The sequence below is a fragment of the Macrotis lagotis genome, chromosome 4 (genome assembly GCF_037893015.1).
Source record: "Macrotis lagotis isolate mMagLag1 chromosome 4, bilby.v1.9.chrom.fasta, whole genome shotgun sequence".
In the NCBI taxonomy this organism is placed as follows: Eukaryota; Metazoa; Chordata; class Mammalia; order Peramelemorphia; family Peramelidae; genus Macrotis; species Macrotis lagotis.
Window position 1 is genome coordinate 98,561,240 of NC_133661.1, and position 25,086 is coordinate 98,586,325.

The 25,086-nt window shown below is 33.6% G+C and overlaps 1 protein-coding gene across 2 annotated transcripts in view; it reads right to left on the bottom strand.

The window, feature by feature from the left end:
- ATRNL1 (attractin like 1) overlaps nt 1-25,086 on the bottom strand; it is a 1,271,094-nt gene that overhangs the window by 1,140,983 nt on the left and 105,025 nt on the right. For both annotated transcript variants that reach the window (XM_074233580.1, XM_074233579.1), the window contains exon 8: nt 13,971-14,226. In XM_074233580.1, the coding sequence (XP_074089681.1) occupies nt 13,971-14,226 (256 nt within the window). The remainder of the gene's footprint in view (nt 1-13,970; nt 14,227-25,086) is intronic.

The window sequence follows — 25,086 nt, forward strand, 5'->3', positions numbered from 1 at the left end:
ATTGTTGGTTTAGAGGCAAATTTTTTCCACTGGAAAATATATTTTAATATCATGTCCATTTTAAAGAATTATTCACTTGCCTTCCTCATTTAATTTTAAATATTTAATTTGCAATGGTAGAAAAGATATGATGATAATAATAGCTCACATTTATATGGCACTTTAATGTTTGCAAAGCACTTTACATATTATCTCATTTTATGATATATAATATGTTCATTAGCACAAATTATCAACAAGAAATGTATTTTGGAAATTTTCCATTTGTTAATGTTCAATTTTGTTGTTAAAACCTTGGCAACGTGATAAAGAACCTTTGAAATATTTTTAATATGGAAATAATGTATAATAGAAAATTTTCTGTCTAATTGAACTGTATACTATGCTGTTATTTTCCTCTTAGTATTATACTTGTCCCCAGAAAATAACACAAAGACTTTATGACAACAGAATAACATATTTGAAAGACCTCATTTGTTTAGTTGTTTCAAGATGATAGAAGCAGTATGGTTCAGGAGAAAGGATATAGGTTTAGAGTCAAAGCAGCAGGATGGCTCAGATCACAATTCTGCAAGACACAACCCATGTTATCTCATACAAATAAATGAACTTCTCTGGTCCTTTGGCCATCTGTAAAATTAGGGGACTAGAATAAATTACCTCTAAAATCATTTCTGTCTCTAAAATTTATGAAAATGTGATATATATTCAGCTCTAATATACTTATATGCAATGGAAAGACCATTAAGTTAGGATGCTGAGAAACTGAGTTTGAACTCTGTCTCTGCTACATACTGTACATGTGATCAGATCACTGGAAAAATCACCAAAACTTTATGGATAAGGCCCTATGTCTACAACATTCAATTCCTAATCAGTAACTACAAAGAAAGGAAACCATATGGCACAATGAATAAAATGCTGGGTCTGGAGTGAGAAAGACCTAAGTTCAAATTTGGTTTCAGAAACTTACTAGTCATATGATCCTGGGAAGTCACTTAACCCCTGCCTGCTCCATTTTTATCTTCTGTAAAACTGTGAAATAATATTTGTAAAATGTTTTATAAACTTTAATGTGCTATAAAATTCTAGCTATTATTATTATTATTATTAATAATAATAATAATAATGAAACCCAAATGAGGGAATGAGTTTCACCCACCTCCACCTGAACAAGTATTCCTTCCCTCAGTTAATTTATCCTAATTTTATCAATAGAAGAATGGGTTACTGTCATAAACTATTGTAGGTCCCTTGTTAAGATAATCTGAATGCTGATATTTCCCAGGCCACTTTCTAAGCCACAGTGACCTTGGGAGCACAACACCTGGTTCCCACAATTAATAGTCTTGAAGCTCACATCCTAGGGATACTAATTCAAAAAGTCCCTCTAAGATCTAGGTACCTCTAAACAAGCAGGTGTGATAGAAAAAACTAATCAGAGATATAGGAAACTAATAGATGAAATAGAACTTTTCAGAGATATTCTCAATTTAGGTGGAGCAAAAGAATCCAGATGTTCCTATAAAATATCACTAATACCCTCCAAAGTTGACCATCTTATCTATCCTGTTTTAATGCCATACTAAAAGGTTCTTATAAGGAAGATTTTAATCATCACCTGGCCATCTATAACATCAAAGGACATGATATCCTCTAGTCATATCCAAGGTGTGGATATCACTATTTTTTGGGACAGCTACTAGAGCTACTCTAATTTCCCAAGGCTCTACAACAAACTGGTATGAAATTCCCATAGCAAAAGACTGTCAACCCAATGCACCAATTCCACCTCTTTTAAAAACATTACCCCTTTTCTTGCTAATTCCCAAGTATTTAGTTGTGAAATTAATGATTCTTAGCTATCCAAAGAGATTCATAAAGCAATCTCCATTTTGAGTTTCCAATTGATTTGACTGACTTTGCTAGAGGATTATCTAAAAGATACCTTGCATCCAAATAGCCTCCTCTCCCCTCCTAAGGAGTAGCAGATAAAGTACTGAGGAATTAAGAGTAAGCTGAGAGTAATGGGTGAATTCAATCAAACCACTGGTTATCTTTCATGTCACATAGAAATTATTAGCAAATTCCTGTAAATGGTGATGAAATTATGGGTACTTTTCTAAAAAATCAAGCTATGTTATCTATTTTAGCAGAAGATGATATGAATGTGCCTCCTCTGCCCTCCTAAGGAGTAGCAGATGAAGTACTGAGGAATGAAGAGGAAGCTGGGAGTAATGGATGAATTCAATCAAACCATTGGTTATCTTGGGGGAAATAATTATTAAATCATCACAAATGATTGATTTGTTTTCCTCCAGATACTTCCTTTTTTAAAAACCAGTTTTGTGCACAGACACTTTCAATATTTCTAAATCATTTTCTTTCCTATGATGGTCTATCCCTATCAGGATATAAAAATATTTTGCTTATCAAAGAATATTTTCTGATCTGATTCCACTACTTGGCATAGTTCTAGCAATTAAGTTTTAGGAAAACATGGTTTGCAATTATGTTGATCAGTTTTTCACATTACATAATAAAGTACATGTGTAAATCTGTCATGTCACATAGAAATTATTAGCAAATTTCTGTAAATGGTGATGAAATTATGGGTACTCTTCTAAAAAAATCAAGCTATGTTATCTATTTTAGCAGAGGATAACTGAATATGAAAATTAAACATGTTATTTATTATATGAAGGGGACCTTTTCTACTTGTTTCTTGTTGGTTATTGAGTAGAAATTGTATCAGCACATAAAAGGTTCTAATGAAGGAACTTCAGTTCTCTTCCATGGTAGCTTTCAAGGAAGGAGGATTGCTGTAGCCTCCAGGGAGTTCAGGAGGAGGAGGAGTATAGGGCCCTCAAGTTACCTAGCTGCCATATGTCACTGAATACTTGGTGTTTCTTTCTCTTTTACTACCTATAATTATTCCTTCTTGATTCCAGGTGAATGAGTTTTAGGAAACACTGGAATGCAATTTCATAAGCTTTGAAATATCAGAGAGCCAGCAGAATTAGACCAGGTATCAGAATCTTCTGGGAGTCATAGCAGGTGGACATGATAAGGAACCAGCTTTGAGGAGAACCTGCTTAAGCAATTTGTCACTGTCTACACTACAACAAGAAGTTTATTTGAGCGGGATTTCTTTAAAAAGAGGACCAGAAAGGAAGCATCCCTTCCCAAAACAGGAAAAGAAGGCATACTTTATAGGAACCACTCTGAATCCACTCTCTCCCAGTACAGAAGGGAGAGTTCACTTTCAAGTTACCCCAGATTTTGTACCTTAGTCCTTGCTGTCCTTTCTCAATAAATATCCTCTTATAAAGCTATCTAATGGTACATGATACCTACTGATAAAGGCAAGTGATAAGAATGCCTTGCACAGCATATTCCTCATTATGATAAACAATCGTGCAGCTCAATGCCACCAATCACTTGGTTGGGATGTTTGATCCTCTTAATACCAAAGGACTAGTAGAAGTAATGGATCCTGGAAAAATAATGTCTGGTTAACTCACATTGGAAAAAAAGAAAATTAGATGGGTTTGTGAATCATACATATCTAAGAGATATATGGTAACATTGGGCAAAAGGTACAAGCAGTTAAAAAATATCATCAGGAAGTGGCCCTAGAACCAAGTCTTGGGAACCAAAGATTCCAAGAGGTCAAGGTGATGGATGAGGTCATTTAAGGAATGCGAGACAATCATTGTAAAGAATGGAGACAGGAGTTAGTGTGCCACACTTTAATGTGCAAGCTAAGAGAATTTCAAATTGCCAAAAAGTTGATATTTGGGGGCAGCTAGGTGGCACAATGGATAGAGCCAGGTCCCGGATTCAGGAGTGCCTGAGTTCAAATCCAACCTCAGACACTTAATAATTGCCTAGCTGTGTGACCTTGGGCAAGTCACTTAATCCTATTGGCTTAAATAAATAAAAAAAAATTTAAAAAAGAGTTGATATTTGGTCTTAGAGAGAGATAGGGAGTTTATTGGGGGAAAGGATGATGTAAATAACAAAGGAAGAGAATCAGACAGCTAATGTGTTAACCTAGATGGCTGAATATTGCCATCTGTACTTCTCCAATCCCACAAGGAATCTCCAGGCATTCCAGATTTTCAGGAGATTGCAATTTAAGCTGATGAATTGCTTTTAGGTTGTTAAAGAATGGCATCTGTGAAGAGTCTCTCTTCAAGAACCTCTCTTTCAATCTTAAGCAGCAGACTGTATTGTGCACCAGAGTTCTAAACATCTTTCCTTATCTCCTTTACCCTCTAACACCTCTGGCTTCTTTCATAGATGTCTGTTCTACCTCTGACTTTCCCCATGAGATCAGTTTGTTTGTTTGTTTGTTTGTTTTTTAAGCTGATAGACTCACTCATGAACTAATGAGAGATAAATACATACCTTACATGCATATATAAAATACTATTCCTGTTTTACCAAAATACCATTTATCTAGGAAATTCTCAACAAGAAAATATGAAAGCTAATACTTGCTCTGTACTTTCTAATTTTAGAGTCGCCCACAATACTAGCAGGTTAAATGGCATATCCAAACACATCAAATATGTGACAGATAGGATTTGAACTCAATTCTTCATAATTCTCAGACAAGCTCTCTATATACTAGGTTACATTATTTCTCAGGGAGGTAGTAAATAAATATTTTTCCTATACCTAAAAAATTCATATTAGTGCTAGACATTCTTTATTTCACCCTAAAGATACTCTCAAAACTAAGAGCTTTAAAATATATTTCTTGCTATTGGCAGGTACATACATGCTTAGGGAACTTAAAAGAAAACTCATGAAATCTAAGTAGCAAACCTCAGAGAAATTTACTATTTCCCCATTTTCCCCCCTATATCTATTTTCACACTTGGTCTGGGAAATTACTGAAGGAAATAAAATAATGTAGTGGAAAAATTACTAAACAGAGTCGGAAGTCCTGAATTTGAATCCTGGTTTTACTTCCTGTGTGATGTGGGGCATATTACTTAAACTTCCTCAGGCTCAGCTCTCTCATCTGAAAAATGAGAGTTAAAATTATTTAGATTCATCACCCTATATTCTCTACTACATAGTGCAACTAAAAGAAATAGAAGAATTATATCACTATAGGTAGGATAACCTCAAAGAAACTGTATAGTCAAACAAAAGACTAATAACTTTTGTAGGATAAAAAGGAAAATCCAACTAAAAAGCCTTATTATATGAGATGTGCTAATATTTTAAATAAAATCATGACGCCAGTATATTCATATTTGTTGTTATAATACAAAACTTAAATAACTAATGAGAATTATGTCTTTCAACATTTATGTTAAATAAGATTCCCCTATGTGTTCAAAGATACACTAAAAAATCATCAATGTCCTAAAATTATCATCATCACTATTTAACAAGTATTTAATTACTAAATTTTCTTAAAACAGGAAAAATAAAAGGAAGAGAAGGGAACAGCATTTATATAGTACCTCTCACAGGCCAGGCACTATGGCAAACACTTCACAAATTTATTTTATTTGATCCTCATTTCATAATGAGGAAACTGATGCAAATAGAAGTTAAGTGACTTGCAGAGTCACCAAATAGTAAGTTCTGAGGCCAGAGTTCTATCTGTTGCACTATCTAGATGGGGAGGGAAGAATGAATTATCCATATCTTAACTGAAAATCATATCAATATTTGCAGTAGCATGCAAACTTCTCCACACACACTCTACTTGAAAACAAGGATTATGCTTTGTTTCTCTGCAATATGATTAATATATAAATACATAAATATGATTTGCATGCTATCACATGCATAATAGCTATAATACTGCTTATCTTCTCATTGTATGGGGAAATAAGTGAAGGGAAGAAAAGAATTTGGAGCCAAAAATTTGAAAAACTTAATGCTTACAAATTTTAATTTAATTTAAATAAAAATTAAACAAACTCTAATTCCACAGTAAATTGAGATGATTGAAGAGTATATTATATATTACTATGATAAAACCTTGACAAGTAATTTTAAAAATATTTGTCCCATAAAAATAGGAAGTACAATCACTAATTTTAAAATATACAGTCATCAAAAACAGATTAAGAAAAAATCATATCAAAGTATCTGTTTCTTTTTTACAATATTATTAGAGTAGCTGCTCAGAAAAATGCTAGATATAATAATATCTGAATTTTATCAAAGTATGTGACAAAGTCTCTAATATCTTTGTGTGTAATGTGTTAAGGTGAAAATTAGATGATAGTAATCCAAGATTCAATAATTATATGTCAGACAGCATGACCTGGCAGATAGGGTGATGAACTTGGAGTCAAGGAGACCTGGGTTCAAATCTCATACTAGTTACTTGACCCTGGTCAAATCATTTAAGTTCTCATGACTCCATTTTCTTATCTCTAATTGGAGGAATGGGTGTATGGGACAAGAAGGGAGAGGTCTTGATAGCCTTGAACGTCCCTTCTGGTTCTAAAGCTCATATATCCGATGAATATCCAAATCATGAAAGTAGTGATTAATGAATCAAAATTAAGTCTCTGAGAAAGATGTTTAATGGACTTCTAAATGGCTCTATGCTTGACCTTGTTCTAGTCAACATTTTCATCAATTACTTTAATGAATAGATAAATGACATTTTTATCAAATTTGCATATGACACAAAGTTGGAAGAAAGAATCAATTTACTGGATGATAAATCATAACTAATAGAATCCTGGAATTTAGGGCTAGAAGTGGTCTCAAAGGTCATTTTGTCCAACCCGTGCATTTTATAGAAGAGGAGACTAAAGTCAAAAATATTAATTGGCTTGAGATGTAAAACTATCTCAATGGATTAAAACTATAGATTGAGTCTAAAAATGATTAAATTAGAACCACAAGATATGCAATATGATAGAATAGTTGCTTTTGACATAATTTATTCATCTTGTAACATAAAGACAGCAAGAAAACTTTAGTAAGAAGAAAAAACAAAATACCTAAACATAAGGTTACAGCCTTCTGAAATAACAATAGAAGGCAAAATAAATCCTTCCTAACCTTTCAATGGCTTCCGATGTTGTCTTATCCTAGTTATCCTATTTGTACGATCACTTTTCAGTGCTCCTTGCTAGATTTTCACCCTGAGTATATTTCACAAACTGGAGTTGTTCCCCAAGAGTCTATCCTAGGCACTTTCTCTCCCGCTACACTGTCTTACTGGATGATCTTATCAGTTCTCATAAGTTCAGTAATCATCTCTATGAAGATACCTACATATCCAGTCATTATCTTCTCCTGAGCTCTAGACTCACATTAACAATTGCCTATTAGATATCTTGAACTGAACATGCTGTAGACATATAAAATTCTAACTATCCAAAAGAGAACTCTATCTTTCCAACTAAACTTCTTCATTTAAATTCATCTGTAACTTCTGAGAACACCATCAATTTCCCAAGGTTATGACCTTGGTGTCATCCTATATACTCCATTCTTACGTACTGTATGCAATCTGTTACCAAATCTCTGTTTTTTTTTCTACTTTTACATCTTTCAAATAGTTTTCTTGCTTGCCACTTATGCACTCACCACTGTAATACAGAAACTGATCATCCCATACCTGGACTATTCTAATAGCATTTTGGCTGGTCTCCCTGACTCAAGCCTCTCATTACTCCAAACCATCATCTATCCAACTATCAAATAGATCTTCCTAAAGCACAAAGTTTTACCACATCTCTGCTTATTACAATGGCTCCTTATTACCTTCAGGTTCAAATATAAAATCCTGTTTGTCTTTTAAAGCCATTTAAAACCTGCCCCTTTCCTATAGTTCCTCCTTATACTCTGCAATATAATGGCACTGATCTTTTTGAAGTTCCTCACATATGTCACTCTGTCTTGTGACTTTGGACCTCATCAATGGCTATTCCAATAACTGGAATGCACTCTCTCTCTCTCTCTCTCTCGCTCTCGCTCTCGCTCTCTCTCTCGCTCTCTCTCGCTCTCCTCACTTCCATCTCCTGCTTTCCCTGACTTCCTGCATGACTCAGCTCAAATCTTATCTTTTACAGGAGTTTTTTGCAAGTCACTCCTCTCTCTTCCCCTCCCAAAAAAATCTAGGGCCTTCCCTCCAAGATTGCCTTTAACATACATTGCACATATCTTGTCTGTACATTTTTTTTAAAATCTCCACTATTAGAATGCCTTTCTTTACATCTCCAGGACCTGGTCCATAATAAAGTTAATAAATGCTTGTAACTAATTATCCATTGTAACAATTCAATCCAGATATACCTAACCCAAACCAGATTGTAGGTCAAAGAGCTAATAAAAATAAACCAATAGGCTCAAGTTTCAAGCCTTGACTACATTAGATTTTGTCCTAGTCCTTCAAGGTTCTGACTTGTCGTTTGGTCCAATCATATCCTATAACAGACATAGAACATCGATTTTGCCTAGCAAAGGACAGAAAGGCAGATCAATTGTGCTTGGCAGAGGGTGAGGAAAAGAAATTGTTGTTCAAAAGAACTTCTGTTTCTAAGGAAAATGGAGCTGCAAACTAGCCACAACTTATTCCAACCCTTGAAGTTTCTACACTGCAGGAATTCAAATATGAGTTCTCTGGTCCTCTGTTCTCAAGGGTAGAGTCAAATAACTGTGATAGACTGAAAAAAGAAAACTTATCAGCAATGAGAGAGAAAAATGATTATACTGCAATGGCTAAGCTACTGGGAATAATAGAAAAAGGTCCCAAGTGAGGAAAAATAAGTTCATCCCCCAAAAGTTGGTCTTTTAATAATAAAAAGGGAAAAAATAGCAAAAGAACTAAAAATGCAATAGTGTATATATATATATATATATATATATATATATATATATATAATATGATTGATTTTTTTAAAAAACAATGAAAGATAAAGTCAATAAATCTGTCTTATTGACTCCCATAAAGAAGATATAATAGCAACAAGAAAGTCTGGAATGCTTCAAATAAAATATAAAACTCTTATCAAAGATTTGCCTTTGAGACTGAGTTAATCCAATAATTATCATCTATCAATATCAACCAGTGATTAAGTATCTACTATGGCTAAATGTAAACCTGACAGAAAGAGAAAGAGAATCACTATGAAGCATGCATATGAGAGCTAAAGGAGTTAGGGAAGAGTTTGTGTAGATGCAATCTGATAAAAGAGAGTCTATAACATAAACTGAAGAGGGACTGCATCCCAGACATGGGGGGATAGCCCTTGCAAAGGTCTCATCAGAGCTGGACGTCTCTCTTGAGGAAAAATTGGAATGTCAATGCATGTGTGGACTGCCTGGTGCAAAGAAAAATTGAAAACATGTTGTGAAGGAGTTCCAAAGCTAAACAATTTATATTTTATCCTTTGGACAATACAGAGTATTTTGTTTAGTAGGGGAATGATATGTCTAGGTCTGTGGCTAAGGAAATCCATTTTATCATCTTTGAAGAAGACAGATCAAAGTGGGCAAAGAGTTCCAGGAATATACTTTATAGAACTTGACAAAATAATAAGATTTATTTTGATTAATAAGAGTTAATTATTAAGAGTGCTACAATTTAAAGAAAAAATAAATAGGAATGAAAGAAGAGAGCAAGCATTTATTAAATGCCATCTGTTTCAGGCACTGTGTTACATGCTTTACAAATATTATCTCATTCAAAAGGGTATATAAGTTCCAGATTTAAAACTATATTATACCAAAATTATTTGGTACTGGTTAAAAATTATAAAGGTCAATAAGTGAAATACACTAAATAAGGAAGAAAGAAAAATAACCTGGCATGGTAATCCAATGTATCATGGTTAAGAAAATCAACTAATACAGGAGGGACCAACAATCCAAAAAGAATGCTAGGAAAACTAGAAAGCAATCTGGCAAAAAATAAATTTAGACCAACTTCGTACATATAATGGCATGACATACATGACATTATAATGAACTTCATATAAACATGTAGCCTAAAAATAAGACATCTCATCAAAAAAGAGAAAAATATTTTAGAAATGAGTCCTTCATCAGAAATACTACTTATAAAAATTATTTCCCAATAAAATCTTTCCAAAAAAAGAGAAAAAATAGGGGCGGCTAGATGGTGAAGTGGATAAAGCACTGGCCCTGGAGTCAGAAGTACCTGGGTTCAAATCCGATCTCAGACACTTAATAATTACCTAGCTGTGTGGCCTTGGGCAAGCCACTTAACCCCGTTTGCCTTACAAAAAAAAAAACCTAAAAAAAAGAGAGAGAAATAGTAGGAAGCATATCACTATGACTAGAATGAAAATCTGCAATTAAACAAGATATGTAAGTGATGATAAAAGAGTATTAGTCACTTTGAATTCTTAAGAGGGACAATATTTCACAAAAATAAAATCAATGCAGTGAGAATAAGAAAAGCAATCCAGTGGGGGCAGGGGAAACCATCTTTTAAATATCTCTTAAAGACATTGCTCAAAAGATAAGTGGTAAAAGGTCATAAACAGTTTTCAAAAGAAGAATTGCAGATTATCAACAACCATATGAAAGGTTGCTCTAAAGCATTAATAATAATTCCAATTTTAAACAACTCCAACTCTCACCTCACACCCTTCAAATTGGTTAAGATTACAAAAAACAGAAATAATGAATGTTGGATATAATGAATGTTAGATATATTAATACACTTTTGGTTAAAACTCTCAATTTTTCCAGGCCTTTCTGGAAAACAGATTGCAGTTGTAAGAGAAAAGTCACTAAAGTGTTCATATTTTTTTGACCTAGTAGTCCAACTATGAACATATACTCAAGAGATATAAAAGACAGAAAGACATGGCCCATATGTGTCAAAATATTTATAGCAGCATTTTTTGTGAAAGCAAACATCTATAAATAAAATGGGTTCTCCTTGACTGTTGAATAGTAAACAAACTATGGTTCAAGCTAGATTGAATATTATTGGTCTAAAAAACTTATGCATGTGAAGAATTCATAGAAAAATGGAAATACTGATGTTTGAAATAATATAGAATAAAATAAATTAGAACCAGAATAATATACTTAATGAATGCAATAATTTCAAAAAAGAACACTAACACAAAATTGAACTCTAATCAATTATAATGGCCTAAATTATTCCTGAGGAAGAGATGATGAAATGAAATAAACCTCTTAGTCAAGAAGTTTATAGATGTGGAATGTTGTATATATTATCAGATATGGAAATAATACCAATGGATTTTGTTTAATTTTAGTCAAGTAGTCAAGTAGTCAATTTTAGTCAAGAAGCTAGACTACAAGACGTTGAGTAAGGAAGTAGGGAAATAGATGCAATGAGGCCAGAAGAATTTCAATAAAACAGAAGAGAGATGAGGTGAGTTTATTTTCCTTGGAAAAAATAATTTATGTAGATAAATCATACTGGAGAAGACATCAACTAGAAGAAAGTGACCACATTTAAAGATAAAAGGAATGATGGATGTGGGAAGTTCTTGAAGGACTGAAGCATAATGGGATAAAAATTGTAAGTAGAAGGGTTATCAAAGAGATCAAAGAAATAGTACTCATATATGCAAAAATTATTCATAGTAGCACATTTTGTCATACAAAGAAATGAAAACGTATGAAAGTGTTCATTAATTGGGGAAAGGCTGAAGAAATTATGATACATTAATTTAATGGAATGTTACAGAACTATAAAAAATGATGAAAGGCAGGATCTCAGAGAAACCTTGGAAGGTTTGCATGAACTAATTCAGAATAAAAACATTGTAAAGAAAAACAATTTTGAAAACCTTAAAAACTCCAAACAATTCAACAATACACTACAAATACATAACAACAATGGCAATTTCTGTTTCCCAGCTCTTGACAGAGAAGTGATAAATTAAAACTGTAGAATAAGAAATTTTCAGGTTCTGCCAATGTGTATATTTGTTTTATTTGACTATTTATACAGAGGTTCTGTTTGACTGTTTTTAAAAAAAGTGTTTGAGTATGGGAATTATAAGGGGCTAGCAATTATATTGTCAAAAAAAAGAGGAAAAAAAAGAAATGACATCAATGAGCCTTTTTTTTAACCTAGAAGATCAGAGAGACACAAATAAAACAACTTTGAAGCTCATTCTAGATTTGTTATATACTTTGAAAAAACTTGATAGACTTCATAGATATTTATAAATTTATTTGCATTCCTCTTTTTTTATTCTCCTTTGAATTTGGAAATAGTCATCTTTATTAATACTTTTCAAGCTCATAATATTTTTTCTAACCCAGAATCCCACAACATATATTCTAACAATTGCCTATGGTTAACGTACTGAATGCTACCAAAAAATAAAAGTGTAAGACCTGGAAAAGGAGGAGATAAAGGAAATCACATCTTAATAGTTTCAATTCAAATACTGAAATGGGAGGTAAGGCTGTATGCAACCAAAAAGGAGTCAGAGGGAAAGGATTAGAAAGTCTGAAATAGTCACTTCAGGAAGTGTGTTAGTGAATTAATCAGAAAAGAAATTAATTGTTAACATAAACATGTAGTGGATTCAATCCTAATATTTGTGTGACTTTCTTCAGCAAAGGTCAATAGTTCAGGAGGAGAGTAAGAGGCAGAATGAAAAAGTAACTCAATATTTACAGTAAGCAAGGCAAGAGCTTTGAAGGTAATTTGAAGAACTAGGTTAAAGAAAATGAGTCCAGGGGCAGCTAGGTGGCGCAGTGGATAAAGCACTGGCCATGGAGTCAGGAGTACCTGAGTTCAAATCTGGACTCAGACACTTAATAATGACCTAGCTGTGTGGCCTTGGGCAAGCCACTTAACTCCATTTGCCTTGCAAAAAAGCCCCCCCCCAAAAAAAGAAAGAAAATGAGTCCAGAACAAAAGTTACCAAAAAGTGAAGTCAGAAGTTACAGTGAAGATAGAGAATGAGTTTAGGAGAAGGGAGTTTAGGACTTTTAGGAGGAGAGAGAGATAGGAGAGGGAAATCTGAGAGTTCACATCGGTCATTGTGTTCAGGGAATTAACATCTTTCAGTAACTATGATAAAATGAAATTGTCTATAGAAAAACTAATAAATAACTCCTTCTATAGCATCGTTGACAGCTGGTTAATGAATCACTGCTTGAAGACTGAGGTAGAACCTATTCTTGATTAAGACAGGTCATTCTACTTTTTCCTGATAAAAAGCCTGAGAAGACTATGAGTCAGATACTGAGCACCATGAGAAAGAAAAGTGACATGGAAGCCAACAGTTGACTGAAACAAAAATCTAACTATATTTCTAAGTGCACTTCAAAGAGACTTGTCAGTGATGGCTAAATAAAGTTTTGAAGTATCTATAGAACATAGGTAAAATAGAATACAAAGTATACACAAAATCTTTGAAGGTCCTTTTTGACTATGAAATCCTACGTACTGTGATCAAATGAATCAGCAACATTAAGGTTAAACAATAGAACTTTATGTAAACAAGAATTCTGAAATTATTACTTATACTATAATAATTTCAGGTAATTTTCTAGTCCTTATATACACTCAATGCTGTCTCTTCTAAAATCCTGAGGATTTGGCACCATCTACTGGTACTATTTAAAAATCTAATTCAAATTTCTTTAAAAATTGAACTTCTTATGGAAAACACAACCAAACAATTAATCAACACTTATTAAATACATTCCAGGTATAAAGCTATGCTCTGGGAATACTAAGACAAAAAAAAGATAAAAAGAAAGAAGGAAAAATTCTTCTCTCAAGGGGCATTTTTCTCAAAATGTAGATGAGAATATTCACTAAAGATAAAATGACAAAACCTACTAGAAATATATCTAACATTAGAAATTACTAGTCCCTAGCTTTTTGTGCCCATCTCAGACCACTTAGCATTCACTCCAAGGTTTTTTGAAAGACAAAGTATTCTCAATTATTTATGGGAAAGGGGATATCATTAAAGACATTATTAATAGCAACTCACAGATATGGTATTCCTGTATGCTGCTTGTATAACCATATACTGCCGAGTATCCAAAAATTATGATCATGACAACATCTCTACTATCCAGCTCCATAATATGTGCTGAGTGTCCCTCCACAGCATACTGCTGACCGTGTCCAAGGACAGTGGGGGTTTTTGTACTCCATGACTGACTATGAATGTTGAAAACCCACAATTCATCTGTGACATTGCCATTATTTGTTTCAATTTTGCCTCCATACATGAAGATATTTTCCTGTAAATTAAAAAAATTAAAAGAAATGGTTATAACTATTTTCTCAGAAACAGTAAATACTGAAGTATTAACTCTTTAAAAAAATTAGTAATCACCCATGAAATGCACAAAAGTCTCATCACTAAAATTATTTTTAAACGTTTTAATAAAAATAATATTTAAAAAAATTTTTTTTTAGAAAAATATATTTGAATGGGAAAGTTTTTCTGATTCCTATTTGTTTGACTCTAATGCTCTATTTTGTCAAGGACTTGCATATTACTTCAGAACCTCTAGTCATATTTACATCAAAAACTCTTGATAGATGGTTCCATTTAGGATTTGGTCTACTTCTCTGTAATAAGAGAAACCTTTAAGACTTGTTAGCAAATGGAAAGGATTGGATTCCTAGGTCTTTATCAGTATTACATTAGATGTGTCTCTAATGCCTAGTTTCACATTTAAATCTTCTCTAAACTCCTGGCAAAGAAGTAAAAAAAAAAATTACAAAGTATTGTAATATCACTAATCTGTGTCAAACCTCACCTTTGTCCAATGAAAACTAGTTTCATATCAATGTGATTAATTTGCAGAAATCTTTCTTACTATTTTCTGATGTTTGTATTATATCTAGATACATTTCATATCTTCAGCTGAGGCACAAAGGATTACAGTCCTATGCTCTTTGGTTTTTAAAGTAACCATATTTCTTATCCTAAAATACATTTAAATGTAACAAGGCTTTAAATTGAAATATAAGGTGATTTTCTTCATAAAGTGAATAGAAAATAAACTATAAGACCACTCATATTTTATGGAACCAGGTGACTGATTATTTTTAAAAATCTGCATAAGGGTATAAATAAAAACTGAGTAGAAATGGAAATTTTCAGAAAAATTTACAGACAAGAAATAATAGAAAAAATATTTATTAACAACCTGCTCTATATAAACCGTTATGCTAGGTATTAGGACACAAAATTTATATGATACTATCTCAGCCTTCAAAAAGTTTACTTTCTTAATGAGAGACAGAATACCAACTTGAATAGCTAAAAAGAAAATATTTTTATCAATATTACACAGAAATACCAAAAAAATGTTATATAAAGGTTGAGGATAAATGTTATTGATAATGGAATCATGAAAGGCTTTGTGGGAAAAAAATATTTTGAGTTCTACTTTAGAGAATGAGTGGGAAAGAAGGCATTCTTGGCCTGGTGACCAACTTGAACAAAGTCATGGAGTACAACCCAGTCTCGGCTTAGAGTTAGAGGAGTAAATTAATATAAGACTTGAAAAGGAGCCTAACAAACAGGTTGAGAAGGGAATCCCCATGAATGCTAAGCATAAGAGTTTCAACTTGATTTAGTTGGAACTATGAAATTACTGAAGATTTCTGGTATAATACTTTCTAGGGCATGAGGAATGGAAGGAAAGAAGCATTCCATAGTACCTATATGCTAGGCACTGTGCTAACCACTTTACATTGAGGAAACAGATTTAAATAGGGCTAAAGTGGCTTGCACAGAGTCCCACAACTAGTGAGTAACTGAAGCTGCATTTGCAATCAGGCCTTACTGACTCCAGGTCTATATTCACTGTTCTAGCTACACGCCTTTGGCTTACAGGGTGTTTTCTAAATAAAAGCCTATAGAATAAATAGTAGAAATAGTATTTCCCAAATTTACAGATGAGGAAACTGTTTAGATGGTTTGATATCCTGTCCAAGGTCAGTCACTGTTAAACAACAAGGGTAGAACTTATATTTATTTTTCCCTGACTCTATATCCTCCAAAACTACAATGATGTTGGACTTGAATTTAACCTTTTTTTTAGGATTTTTTGCAAGGCAATGGGGTTAAGTGGCTTGCCCAAGGCCACACAGCTAGGTAATTATTAAATGTCTGGGCCCGGATTTGAACCCAGGTACTCCCGACTCCAGGGCCAGTGCTTTTTCCACTGCGCCACCTAGCGAATTTAACCTTTTAAATGTCTTAAGGAAAGTTATGATAAGAGTAAAAAGAATGCTTAACCAGATAATTTTATCAACTTTGTGTCAAATGGAATGGAATTAGGAAGTTCTGGAATTAAGAAAGATAAACCAGGAAACAGCACAAAGAGTTAATGAAAATTTAACAATGATAATGGCTATAAAAATAGAAAAGGAGAGATAGCTTTGAGATGCTCTTTGAATATTTCATTTATTCAATGAATCTGTTATCTCATCAAGGTAAGTATTCCTTCCTTAAGAACAGATTGATGACAACTAATTCCAGTAACATTAAGGAAAAAAACAGTTGGCAGGAAATTAGTAATAGATGGCCTAGAGGTGAAGGGAAAGGCATAAAGGAGAGAGAGAAGAGAGAACTGATTCTAAGCAGCAAGAAAAGTTATGAAATCTTCTGCAAATGCCAAAGTGAGGCAATGCCAAAGATGGATGTCATCACCAATTTGGTCTAGTTCCCACCAATCCTAAAACCAATCTGATTTATGGTAACCTTCTGAATGTAGAACAATTGGTATATAGAATATATTCTTCTGCTGTATGGATCAGCCTAAGAGATCAATCCCAATTTTATTTAGCCTCATGAATGTCTAGTATATAAGCTTTATGTTGATATAGTTCTCCAGGTCCTGGAAACTTGGTAATATGTGAGTTTATGCAGGCCTAATACTTAGAAAAGAAGAATAAGTTTATAGGAAATTGAAATCATTGATAAGGAAACAGCAATAGTGACCAATAATTTAAGAGTAATTCACATTTTAGATTTTAAAACTCAGATAAAACCTCTTTGAGGGACAACTAGGTGGCATAGTGGACCTAAAGTCGGGAAGATCTGAGTCCAAATTCAGCCTCAGATACATATAAGTTGTGTGATCCTGGGCAAGTCACTTAACCCCCAAACTGACTCAGTTGTCTGTCTGTAAAATAAACTGGAAAAGGAAATGGCAAACCACTCCAGTAGCTTTCCCAAGAATAACCCAAATGGGATCACAAAGATAGATGCAACTGAAAAAAACTAAACAACAAAAAGTCTCTTTAGTTAGAATTGAATATACGATAATTTAAAGCATCAACTGTATTATGCACAATGTAGAAAATAATTTTTATTTTTACATGACTTTCTAATATCATCTAACAAATAGTATATTTGGCACATACACTAAAAATCAATAGTCTTAGTAATGAAGTGTTATTTTATTATCTTAAGCACTATATCAAGTATAATTATTTTGTATGTGAGAACAATGAGAACAGAAGGAAAGTTTTAGTTTTCCAAAACTTTCAAAGTATAAAAATTCTTCCAAATTAGGCTGGCCAAAATAAAAAGCATATACATATAGATATATAGATATAGATATAGATATATATATGGATTAAAACTGGTATATATTAAATGCTTAAAAATATATGCATATATATTATTCTCCATAAAAATAGACCAAAAAAGCTGACTGAGATATATTTATCTATTGGCCATATAAATAGAAAAAAATTTATGCATGCATCAACTTTGATGAGGATATCACAGGCTTTCAAAACTGATATTCTACAAGAGACCATTTCATTCACTGAAAGCTGTGGAAAATAAAATATCCAATGGACTTATTGTTTGTTGAATATAATAAAAAGTGCTTGATTTGGTAAAACAAAATGTCACTTTACAAGTTTTCTTCCAATATGCTATCACATGTGAATGTCAAAATTATGTAAGATTATTTGAAAAAATGTAATATGATCTTGTTTGATAATCCTCCCCTGACTTTCAGAATCAAGGGGAAAAAAAAGAAAAGAAAAGAAGTATTCTCATCAAAGACTCTTATGGAGGAGAACTAACATGGAGTTCAAACTGAAGTGAAAGTAAGGTCTTCCAGATATTTCTATTTGCTTAAGATATTCATCTAGTTGCATCAAGTACCAAAATGGTGTAGAATTTCAATAATTAAAAGCATTGTCTAACCATACCTACAGTTAAAAAATGAATGAAAATTATATCTGTTGATAAACAGACAAGCTAGAAAAGTGCTCAGGTAGTATTTTAGCTTAATTATTACTAGTAAAAATTTGATACACATGCATATACATATCATACATATGTATATATGTTTATTGCATGTATGTATATATGTGTGTGTGTGTAATGTTAATCAGTTTTTCAGCCTTGTCTGACCCTTTGTGACCCCCATAGACCATAGCATACCAATATTTTCCATGGGGTTTTCTTGGCAAAAATTTACCATTTTCCTCCTCTAGTTCATTTTACAGAGGAGGACATGAAGCAATTTAGTGGTTAAGTGAATTGCCTGGTCTCACATAGTCAGGTCTTCCTGATTTCAGGTTCAGCATTCTATCCACTGGGCACCTAGCTACCAATGGCTGGCTGGCTGGCTGGATAGATGGATGAATGGATGGGCAGACAGATAAGAATAGGATGAGATTTATTTTGAGAAATTGCAAAATTCTTATAATGATCCTAAACTACCTCTGAAAAAAATAGTTTAATAACTAGTATTCTACAATTACTGTTTTATCATCATAGTCTATAACAGTCTCTAAAGAATTAAAATTGAAGACCACTCAGAAAGCAATACAGAAAAAATTTAAGACTCTGAGCTGAATGAAATTAAGGAAATAAAGAATTATAAAAGATGTCATCTAACAGATATATGATTGAGAAAATAATGATTACAAAGCAAGAATAAAGGACAACTGATGACAACCTCCATGGTTCATTTATATCCTGACAATATAAAGAGAAAGCAAGGAATTGCTTTAGCAAGTTCCCTGAATAGATGGAAAGGAATGGATAGACTGCTTCATTCTTCTTATTTAAAGCAACATTCATGTTGATGAGATCATAGATCCATTTAAGCATTTCAGTATTCTACTTCATCTCTTGGTTAAATACTTTGGTCCTTTAAAAATAAAAAATGTATATACCTTCTTAATGTATTGAAGGTACCTTAGTCTAAACTAATGTGTAGAAGAGAAACTTAAAAAGAGTTAAGGGAATAGGTACTGTCCCTGCAATTTCATTAGTATGAGGAGCTCAAAGGAAAGAAAACTTCCTTTAGCAATGTAGGTAGAAACTTTTAAGGTGATTTTTTGTTTTAGAGTTTTGAGAGTACTTGAGAATGACTTTCAAGAACACTTTACACTAAGCTATACTTCCCCTCAAAAATTAAAAGACAAAGGACAAAAATTTTACCCAAGTTTAAAAACGGGGGAGGGTGACACACAAATAATTAGGCAAAAAGAATAAAAATACAAAAAAGAAAATACAGAATACAGAAAACTTTTAAAGAAAAAGGAAGAAATTCAACCGGATTATCACAGAAGAACTTTTTTAGATTTCTTTTGTGGGAGGTAAGGAGAACAGGAGACATGAAAAAAAATTTTAAATCGTAAAATTTTGGAGATGGAAAAATACTATCTTCCTTTTGAGAGGATCTAAAAATAAGGATACAACAGAAACAAAATTAGGAGTACACAGAATAATCAAAGTAAAAATAATTAAATATGACAACAAAATGGGAAGAAATAGAAAAGTAAAGACTATGAATAGAAGAATCAAAAAATTTATTCATTTTTAAATTCTATTTCAATAAATCTATTTTCCAACTGTTCTGTTCAAAGAATTTTTGTATCATTTATGTGTGTGCATATGTGTGTGTACACACATATGTTAGTGAGTAAAAATAAGAAAAAAACTGTTAAAATGTGAAAATATTTCTGGTTAGCTTCTGATTTAATCAACTTTTAAAAGTCAAAGCAGATAGATGATTGTTCTACAAAATAAAGTCCTAGGTGCAATGGACACTGAAAGGTTAAATAATTTACCCAGGATTCCACAGTCACTATATGTCAATAAAATAATATTTATGGTAAGTTTAATAAATCTTAGGTTCCCAAATAGCATAATTATGCCTATCATTAAAGCCATTAACAAAATAGCTGTCATTTATCAACTTATTATAGAATTTAGCACAACATCAGTGAAAAAGCACTGAACTGAGAATAAAGAGACCTGGATTATTATCCTTACTCTGGGATTAATCAGTTATTTGACTTTGGGTAGGTAACTTCCCTTCCATAAACTTCCATACTCTGTAAAATAAGCAGGTTTAGAATATAAGAATCTATAAAATACCTTTCACTACAAAAATCAATAAATTTACTGTTCAGTAGATTTTCTACTTCAGTTTACATGTTCTGAACATATAAAACAATGTGATTCATAGCATAAAAATTAGATAAGGTAATTTGGGAATTTTAAAAAAATAAATAATTTTTTCAAACCCCCTCATATAGGTATCCTCCCATGTATAATTGAATTCTTTTTTTTTTAGGTTTAAGCAAGACAAATGGGGTTAAGTGGCTTGCCCAAGGCCACACAGCTAGGTAATTATTAAGTGTCTGAGGCCAGATTTGAACCCAGGTACTCCTGACTCCAGGGCCAGTGCTTTATCCACTGCACCACCTAGCTGCCCCCATAACTGAATTCTTGATCTTGATAGGCCTTCTGATTTCTAGTTCAAAGGTCAGGAAATGTTGACCTAGAAAATTTCACTCTGGCTCTATTTAAATTAATGCTAATCAAATAGGTACTTTAGATTGCTTAACATTTTTGTTGCCACTTAAAAATTTCTTCGAAATGTACCTCAGTCACTCTAGATCTTTTTCTCTCTTCTCAAGGGCCCAATCCCATACTCCTCCTAAAATATAAATTCCTCTTCACAACTTAGTCCCTTTCTACATTTCCCTTTTTTTTAGGGTTTTTGCAAGGCAAAGGGGTTTAAGTGGCTTGTCCAAGGCCACACAGCTAGGAAATTATTAAGTGTCTGAGGCAGGATTTGAACCCAGGTACTCCTGACTCCAGGCCAGTGCTTTATCCACTGTGCCAACAAGCCACCCCCTACATTTCCATTCTTAAAGCACCTGAATACACACTACAAACATTGTGGTTCAGACACATTATTTGATTGCTATTTTTTTAACAAAGAACTCAACATATAGCTCCATTCTTTTTTACTAATTGAACCCAATCCTAAAAGACTCTCCATTTTAAACTCCTGATCACTGAGCTCCTATCACTGTAGTAGCAATCCTTTCCTTAGTCCCTCAAAATATTACTCTCTTCCTTACTGAAACTATCTTCCAATTTATCTTAACTTATCCTGTATATACATATTTGTACACTTGATGTCTACTCAATTAGAATGCAGGCTCCCTGAGGGCAAGGATTATTTTTGTTTCTATCCCCCTCTGATTAATTTTTACTCTCTTGTCAACTGATAGTTCACCTTTGCAGAAAAATCAACCATGTCCTACTGCTAAGTATGGATGCACCACAAGATTCTGTCCCAGTCTCTCTCAATTTCCTTCTCACACATCTCATCAGGTATCAAGGATTCAACATTCATTCCTCTACTGATGACCATTAAATCTACATATTTAACCTCACACTTTGCCTGAAATCCAATCAATTGAAAATTTTTAATTAGGCACCAAAGATACAAAGACAAAAATTAAACATTCCTTCCCTCAAAGATTTTATATAAAAATGTATACATTATAAAAATATACAAATTACATATAAAAAAATACAAGTTAACTTGGAGAAGGGGTGATAACAACTGGCAAGGATTGGAAAATGTTTCATGTGGAAAGTGGAAGGTGAATTATGAAGAAAGCTAGGGATTCTGAGAGGAAAAGTTGAAGAAGAAATTCATTCAAAACCTGAACAAGCATGGAGATGTTAGATAATATTACATGGGAGAACAGCAAGAAAGTCAGTTTCACTTATCAATAAAGGACAAGACACAAAACAATACAGAATACTATAAAGGTAAGGTGCAGACAAATTATTAAAGGTTTTACATGTCAGTCATATAACTCTGATTGTTACATAACACCTGATTCTCACAAAGGCCAAGTCAAACACAATTTGTTTTGTCTCCCCATAAATCTACCTCTCCTCTTAATTTCCCTCATGACCAAAACACCTCCATTCTTCCATTCATCTGGTTTCATAATCTAGGAATATATATATAACTCCTCTCTCATTCACTGTTCCCCACCCCCATCCAATCAAAGGTCAAGTCTTATTGATTTTACCTCCTCAGCATCTCTTAATAACAAATTCTTCAAATAACCTACAAAAATAGATCCTCTAAAGGAATAAAATAATTAAATTGTACAAAATTATTTCACAGCTATAAGAAATCACAGAAGACGGAACATTATACTCCAAAAAAAGCTAAGAAAACTCATATAAACCCCAAAATGACATCTTGCAATTCTGAGCCAATCAATTTTGTTCAACACAAGCAAGGCATTCAAAGTATTCCTACACAAAAAGTTATTCAATTTGCAAATACCCTGAAACAATAGAAACATAAGCACATATCTGAAGGAAATAGTAGGTAAAGAAATGAATTATTTCATGCTTAGAAGTAACTTAATTATATCTTGTTAAGAGATTTAACCAATAATGATTTTGAAAGAACATATAAATGTGAATTTAAGTATAATAGAAGGGTGGGGGGTTAAGAGCCAAGATTGGCAGAGTAAAGGCAGGAATTCCCACAAGTTCTCCCCCAGACCACTTCAAATGCCTTTAAAATAATGACTCTAACCAAATTCTAGAGTGGCAAAACCTGCAAAAAGACAGTGAAAAAAATTTTCTAGTCCAAGACAACTAAGAAGATCCATGGGAAAGGTCTGTTACCCTGGGATTTGAAAGGGCTCTCAGTGCAACCTGGCTGTGCTAAGTAAACTGGCTCTAGTCATCTAGAACAGACCACAGGGCACCTGGGTCCCTGAGGGTGCCTGGATCTGTGGCAGCAGAGAGTGGTTTCCAGACCTCCCAGTCCAGGAATAGACAAGGACAATTGGAAAACTCTTTCACAACAGAATAAGAGCAGAGCGCAAGCCAGAGCAGAGCCAGCCCCAGGAAGCAAGAAGCAGACCTGGCAAGCACCTGGCAGCTGCTTCCAGAGCTCTCAGCCCACAAACAGTAAGGGGCCAGGGGAGATTGCAGAGGTCTCTTTGCCATCTATCCCTGAGGCAGGCCTCTTGCTTTCCCATATTTCGATCTGCAGTCTGGGGGTTCCAATCTCAGAAAAAGGAGCTTTACTGCCTTAGTGGAATAGGGACTCTCCTCGGGGCAGAGGGGAGTGCTTGTGGTCATCCACAGGCCAGGAGAGCAATCAGAGCCTCGCAAGATGGGGGGGGGGGGGTATGGGAGCTGTCCCTAAAAACAGCTAAAAAACCCTCAAAAGTTTGGGACAATGCATCCTCTATTCAGGAAGCAGAGCCCCACCTTCACAAAGGGTGAAAAATCAAGTTATAGGTTGGGGAAATGAGTAAACAACAGAAGAAAAAAAATACAACCTTGTTCCTTTGGAGGATCAAATTATACATTCAGAAGATACGGTCAAACTTTCTGGATTCAAAACCTCCAAGAAAAATATGAACTGGTCTCAGATGGAAGAGTTCAAGAAATGTTTTGAAAATCACATAAGGGAAGTAGAGGAAAAATTGGGAAGAGAAATGAGAGTGATGCAGGAAAATCATGAAAACCAAGTCAGCAGCTTGGTGAAGGAGATACCAAAAAGTACTGTAGAAAATAACATTTTAAAAACCAGTTTGGGTCAAATGGCAGGAGAAGAATGCCTTAAAAAAGCATAATCGAGGGGCAGCTAGGTGGCACAATGGATAGAGCACCGGCCCTAGAGTCATGAGTACCTGAGTTCAAATCCCGCCTCAGACAATAATTACCTAGCCATGTGGCTTTGGGCAAGTCACTTAAACACCACTGCCTCATAAAAAAAAAAGCATTGGCCGGATGGAAAAGGAGATACAAAAGCTCCCAGAAGAAAATGATTTCTTCAAATGTAGCACGGAGCTAAGGGAAGTTGATGATTTTGTGAGAAATCAAGAAACAATAAAACAAAATCCGAAGAATGAAAAACTAGAAGAAAGTGTGAAATAACTCACTGGAAAAATAACTAATCTGGAAAACAGATCCAGGAGAGAGAATTTTAAAATTATTAATTATTAAATTAAATTAAATATTAAATTAAATAAAAATTAAATTAAATATTAAAAATTAAAAATTATGGGGGGAAAAGTCATTATCAAAAAAAGACCCTATACTCAAGAAATTCTCCAGGAAAAATTTCCCTGATAATCTAGAAGGAGAGAATAAAATAGAATTGAAAGAATCCACCAATCACCTCCTGAAAGAGACCCTAAAATGTAAAATGCCAAGAATATGAGAGTAAAGTTTCATAACTCCCAAGTCAAGGATAAAATATTAAACAGTCAGAAAGAAACAATTCAAATATCATGGAGCTACAGTTAGATTTAACAGCTTCTATATTAATAAAGGCTCTTAGGGCTTGGACAGTGATATTTTGGAAGGCAAAAGAGTTTGGATTACGACCAAGAATCAACTACCCAGCAAAAGCAACCATGTTCTTTCAGGGAGACTTTCAATGAAATAGGAGACTTTCAAACTTTCTTGATGAAATGACAAGCTGAAGAGAGGTGAAGCATAGAGAGAGTGGATGGGAAGGGCAAATTATCAAGGACTTACTGACATTGAACTGTTTGTATTCCTGCCTGGGAAAATGATGCTGATAACTCATATGAATCTTCTCATTTATTAGGGCAGTTAGAAGGAACAAATATAGACAAGACACTGGAGGGAGTTGAATTTTAAGGTATAATATATTGATGGGAGATTAAAGAATGTACTGGGAAATAGGGAAAGCAGCTAATGGAATGGGCTAAGCTTTTTCACATTAAACCATGAGTTTTACAATTTTTCTCCCAATCTTACTTCCCTCCCTCCACCCCCTAAGGAAAAG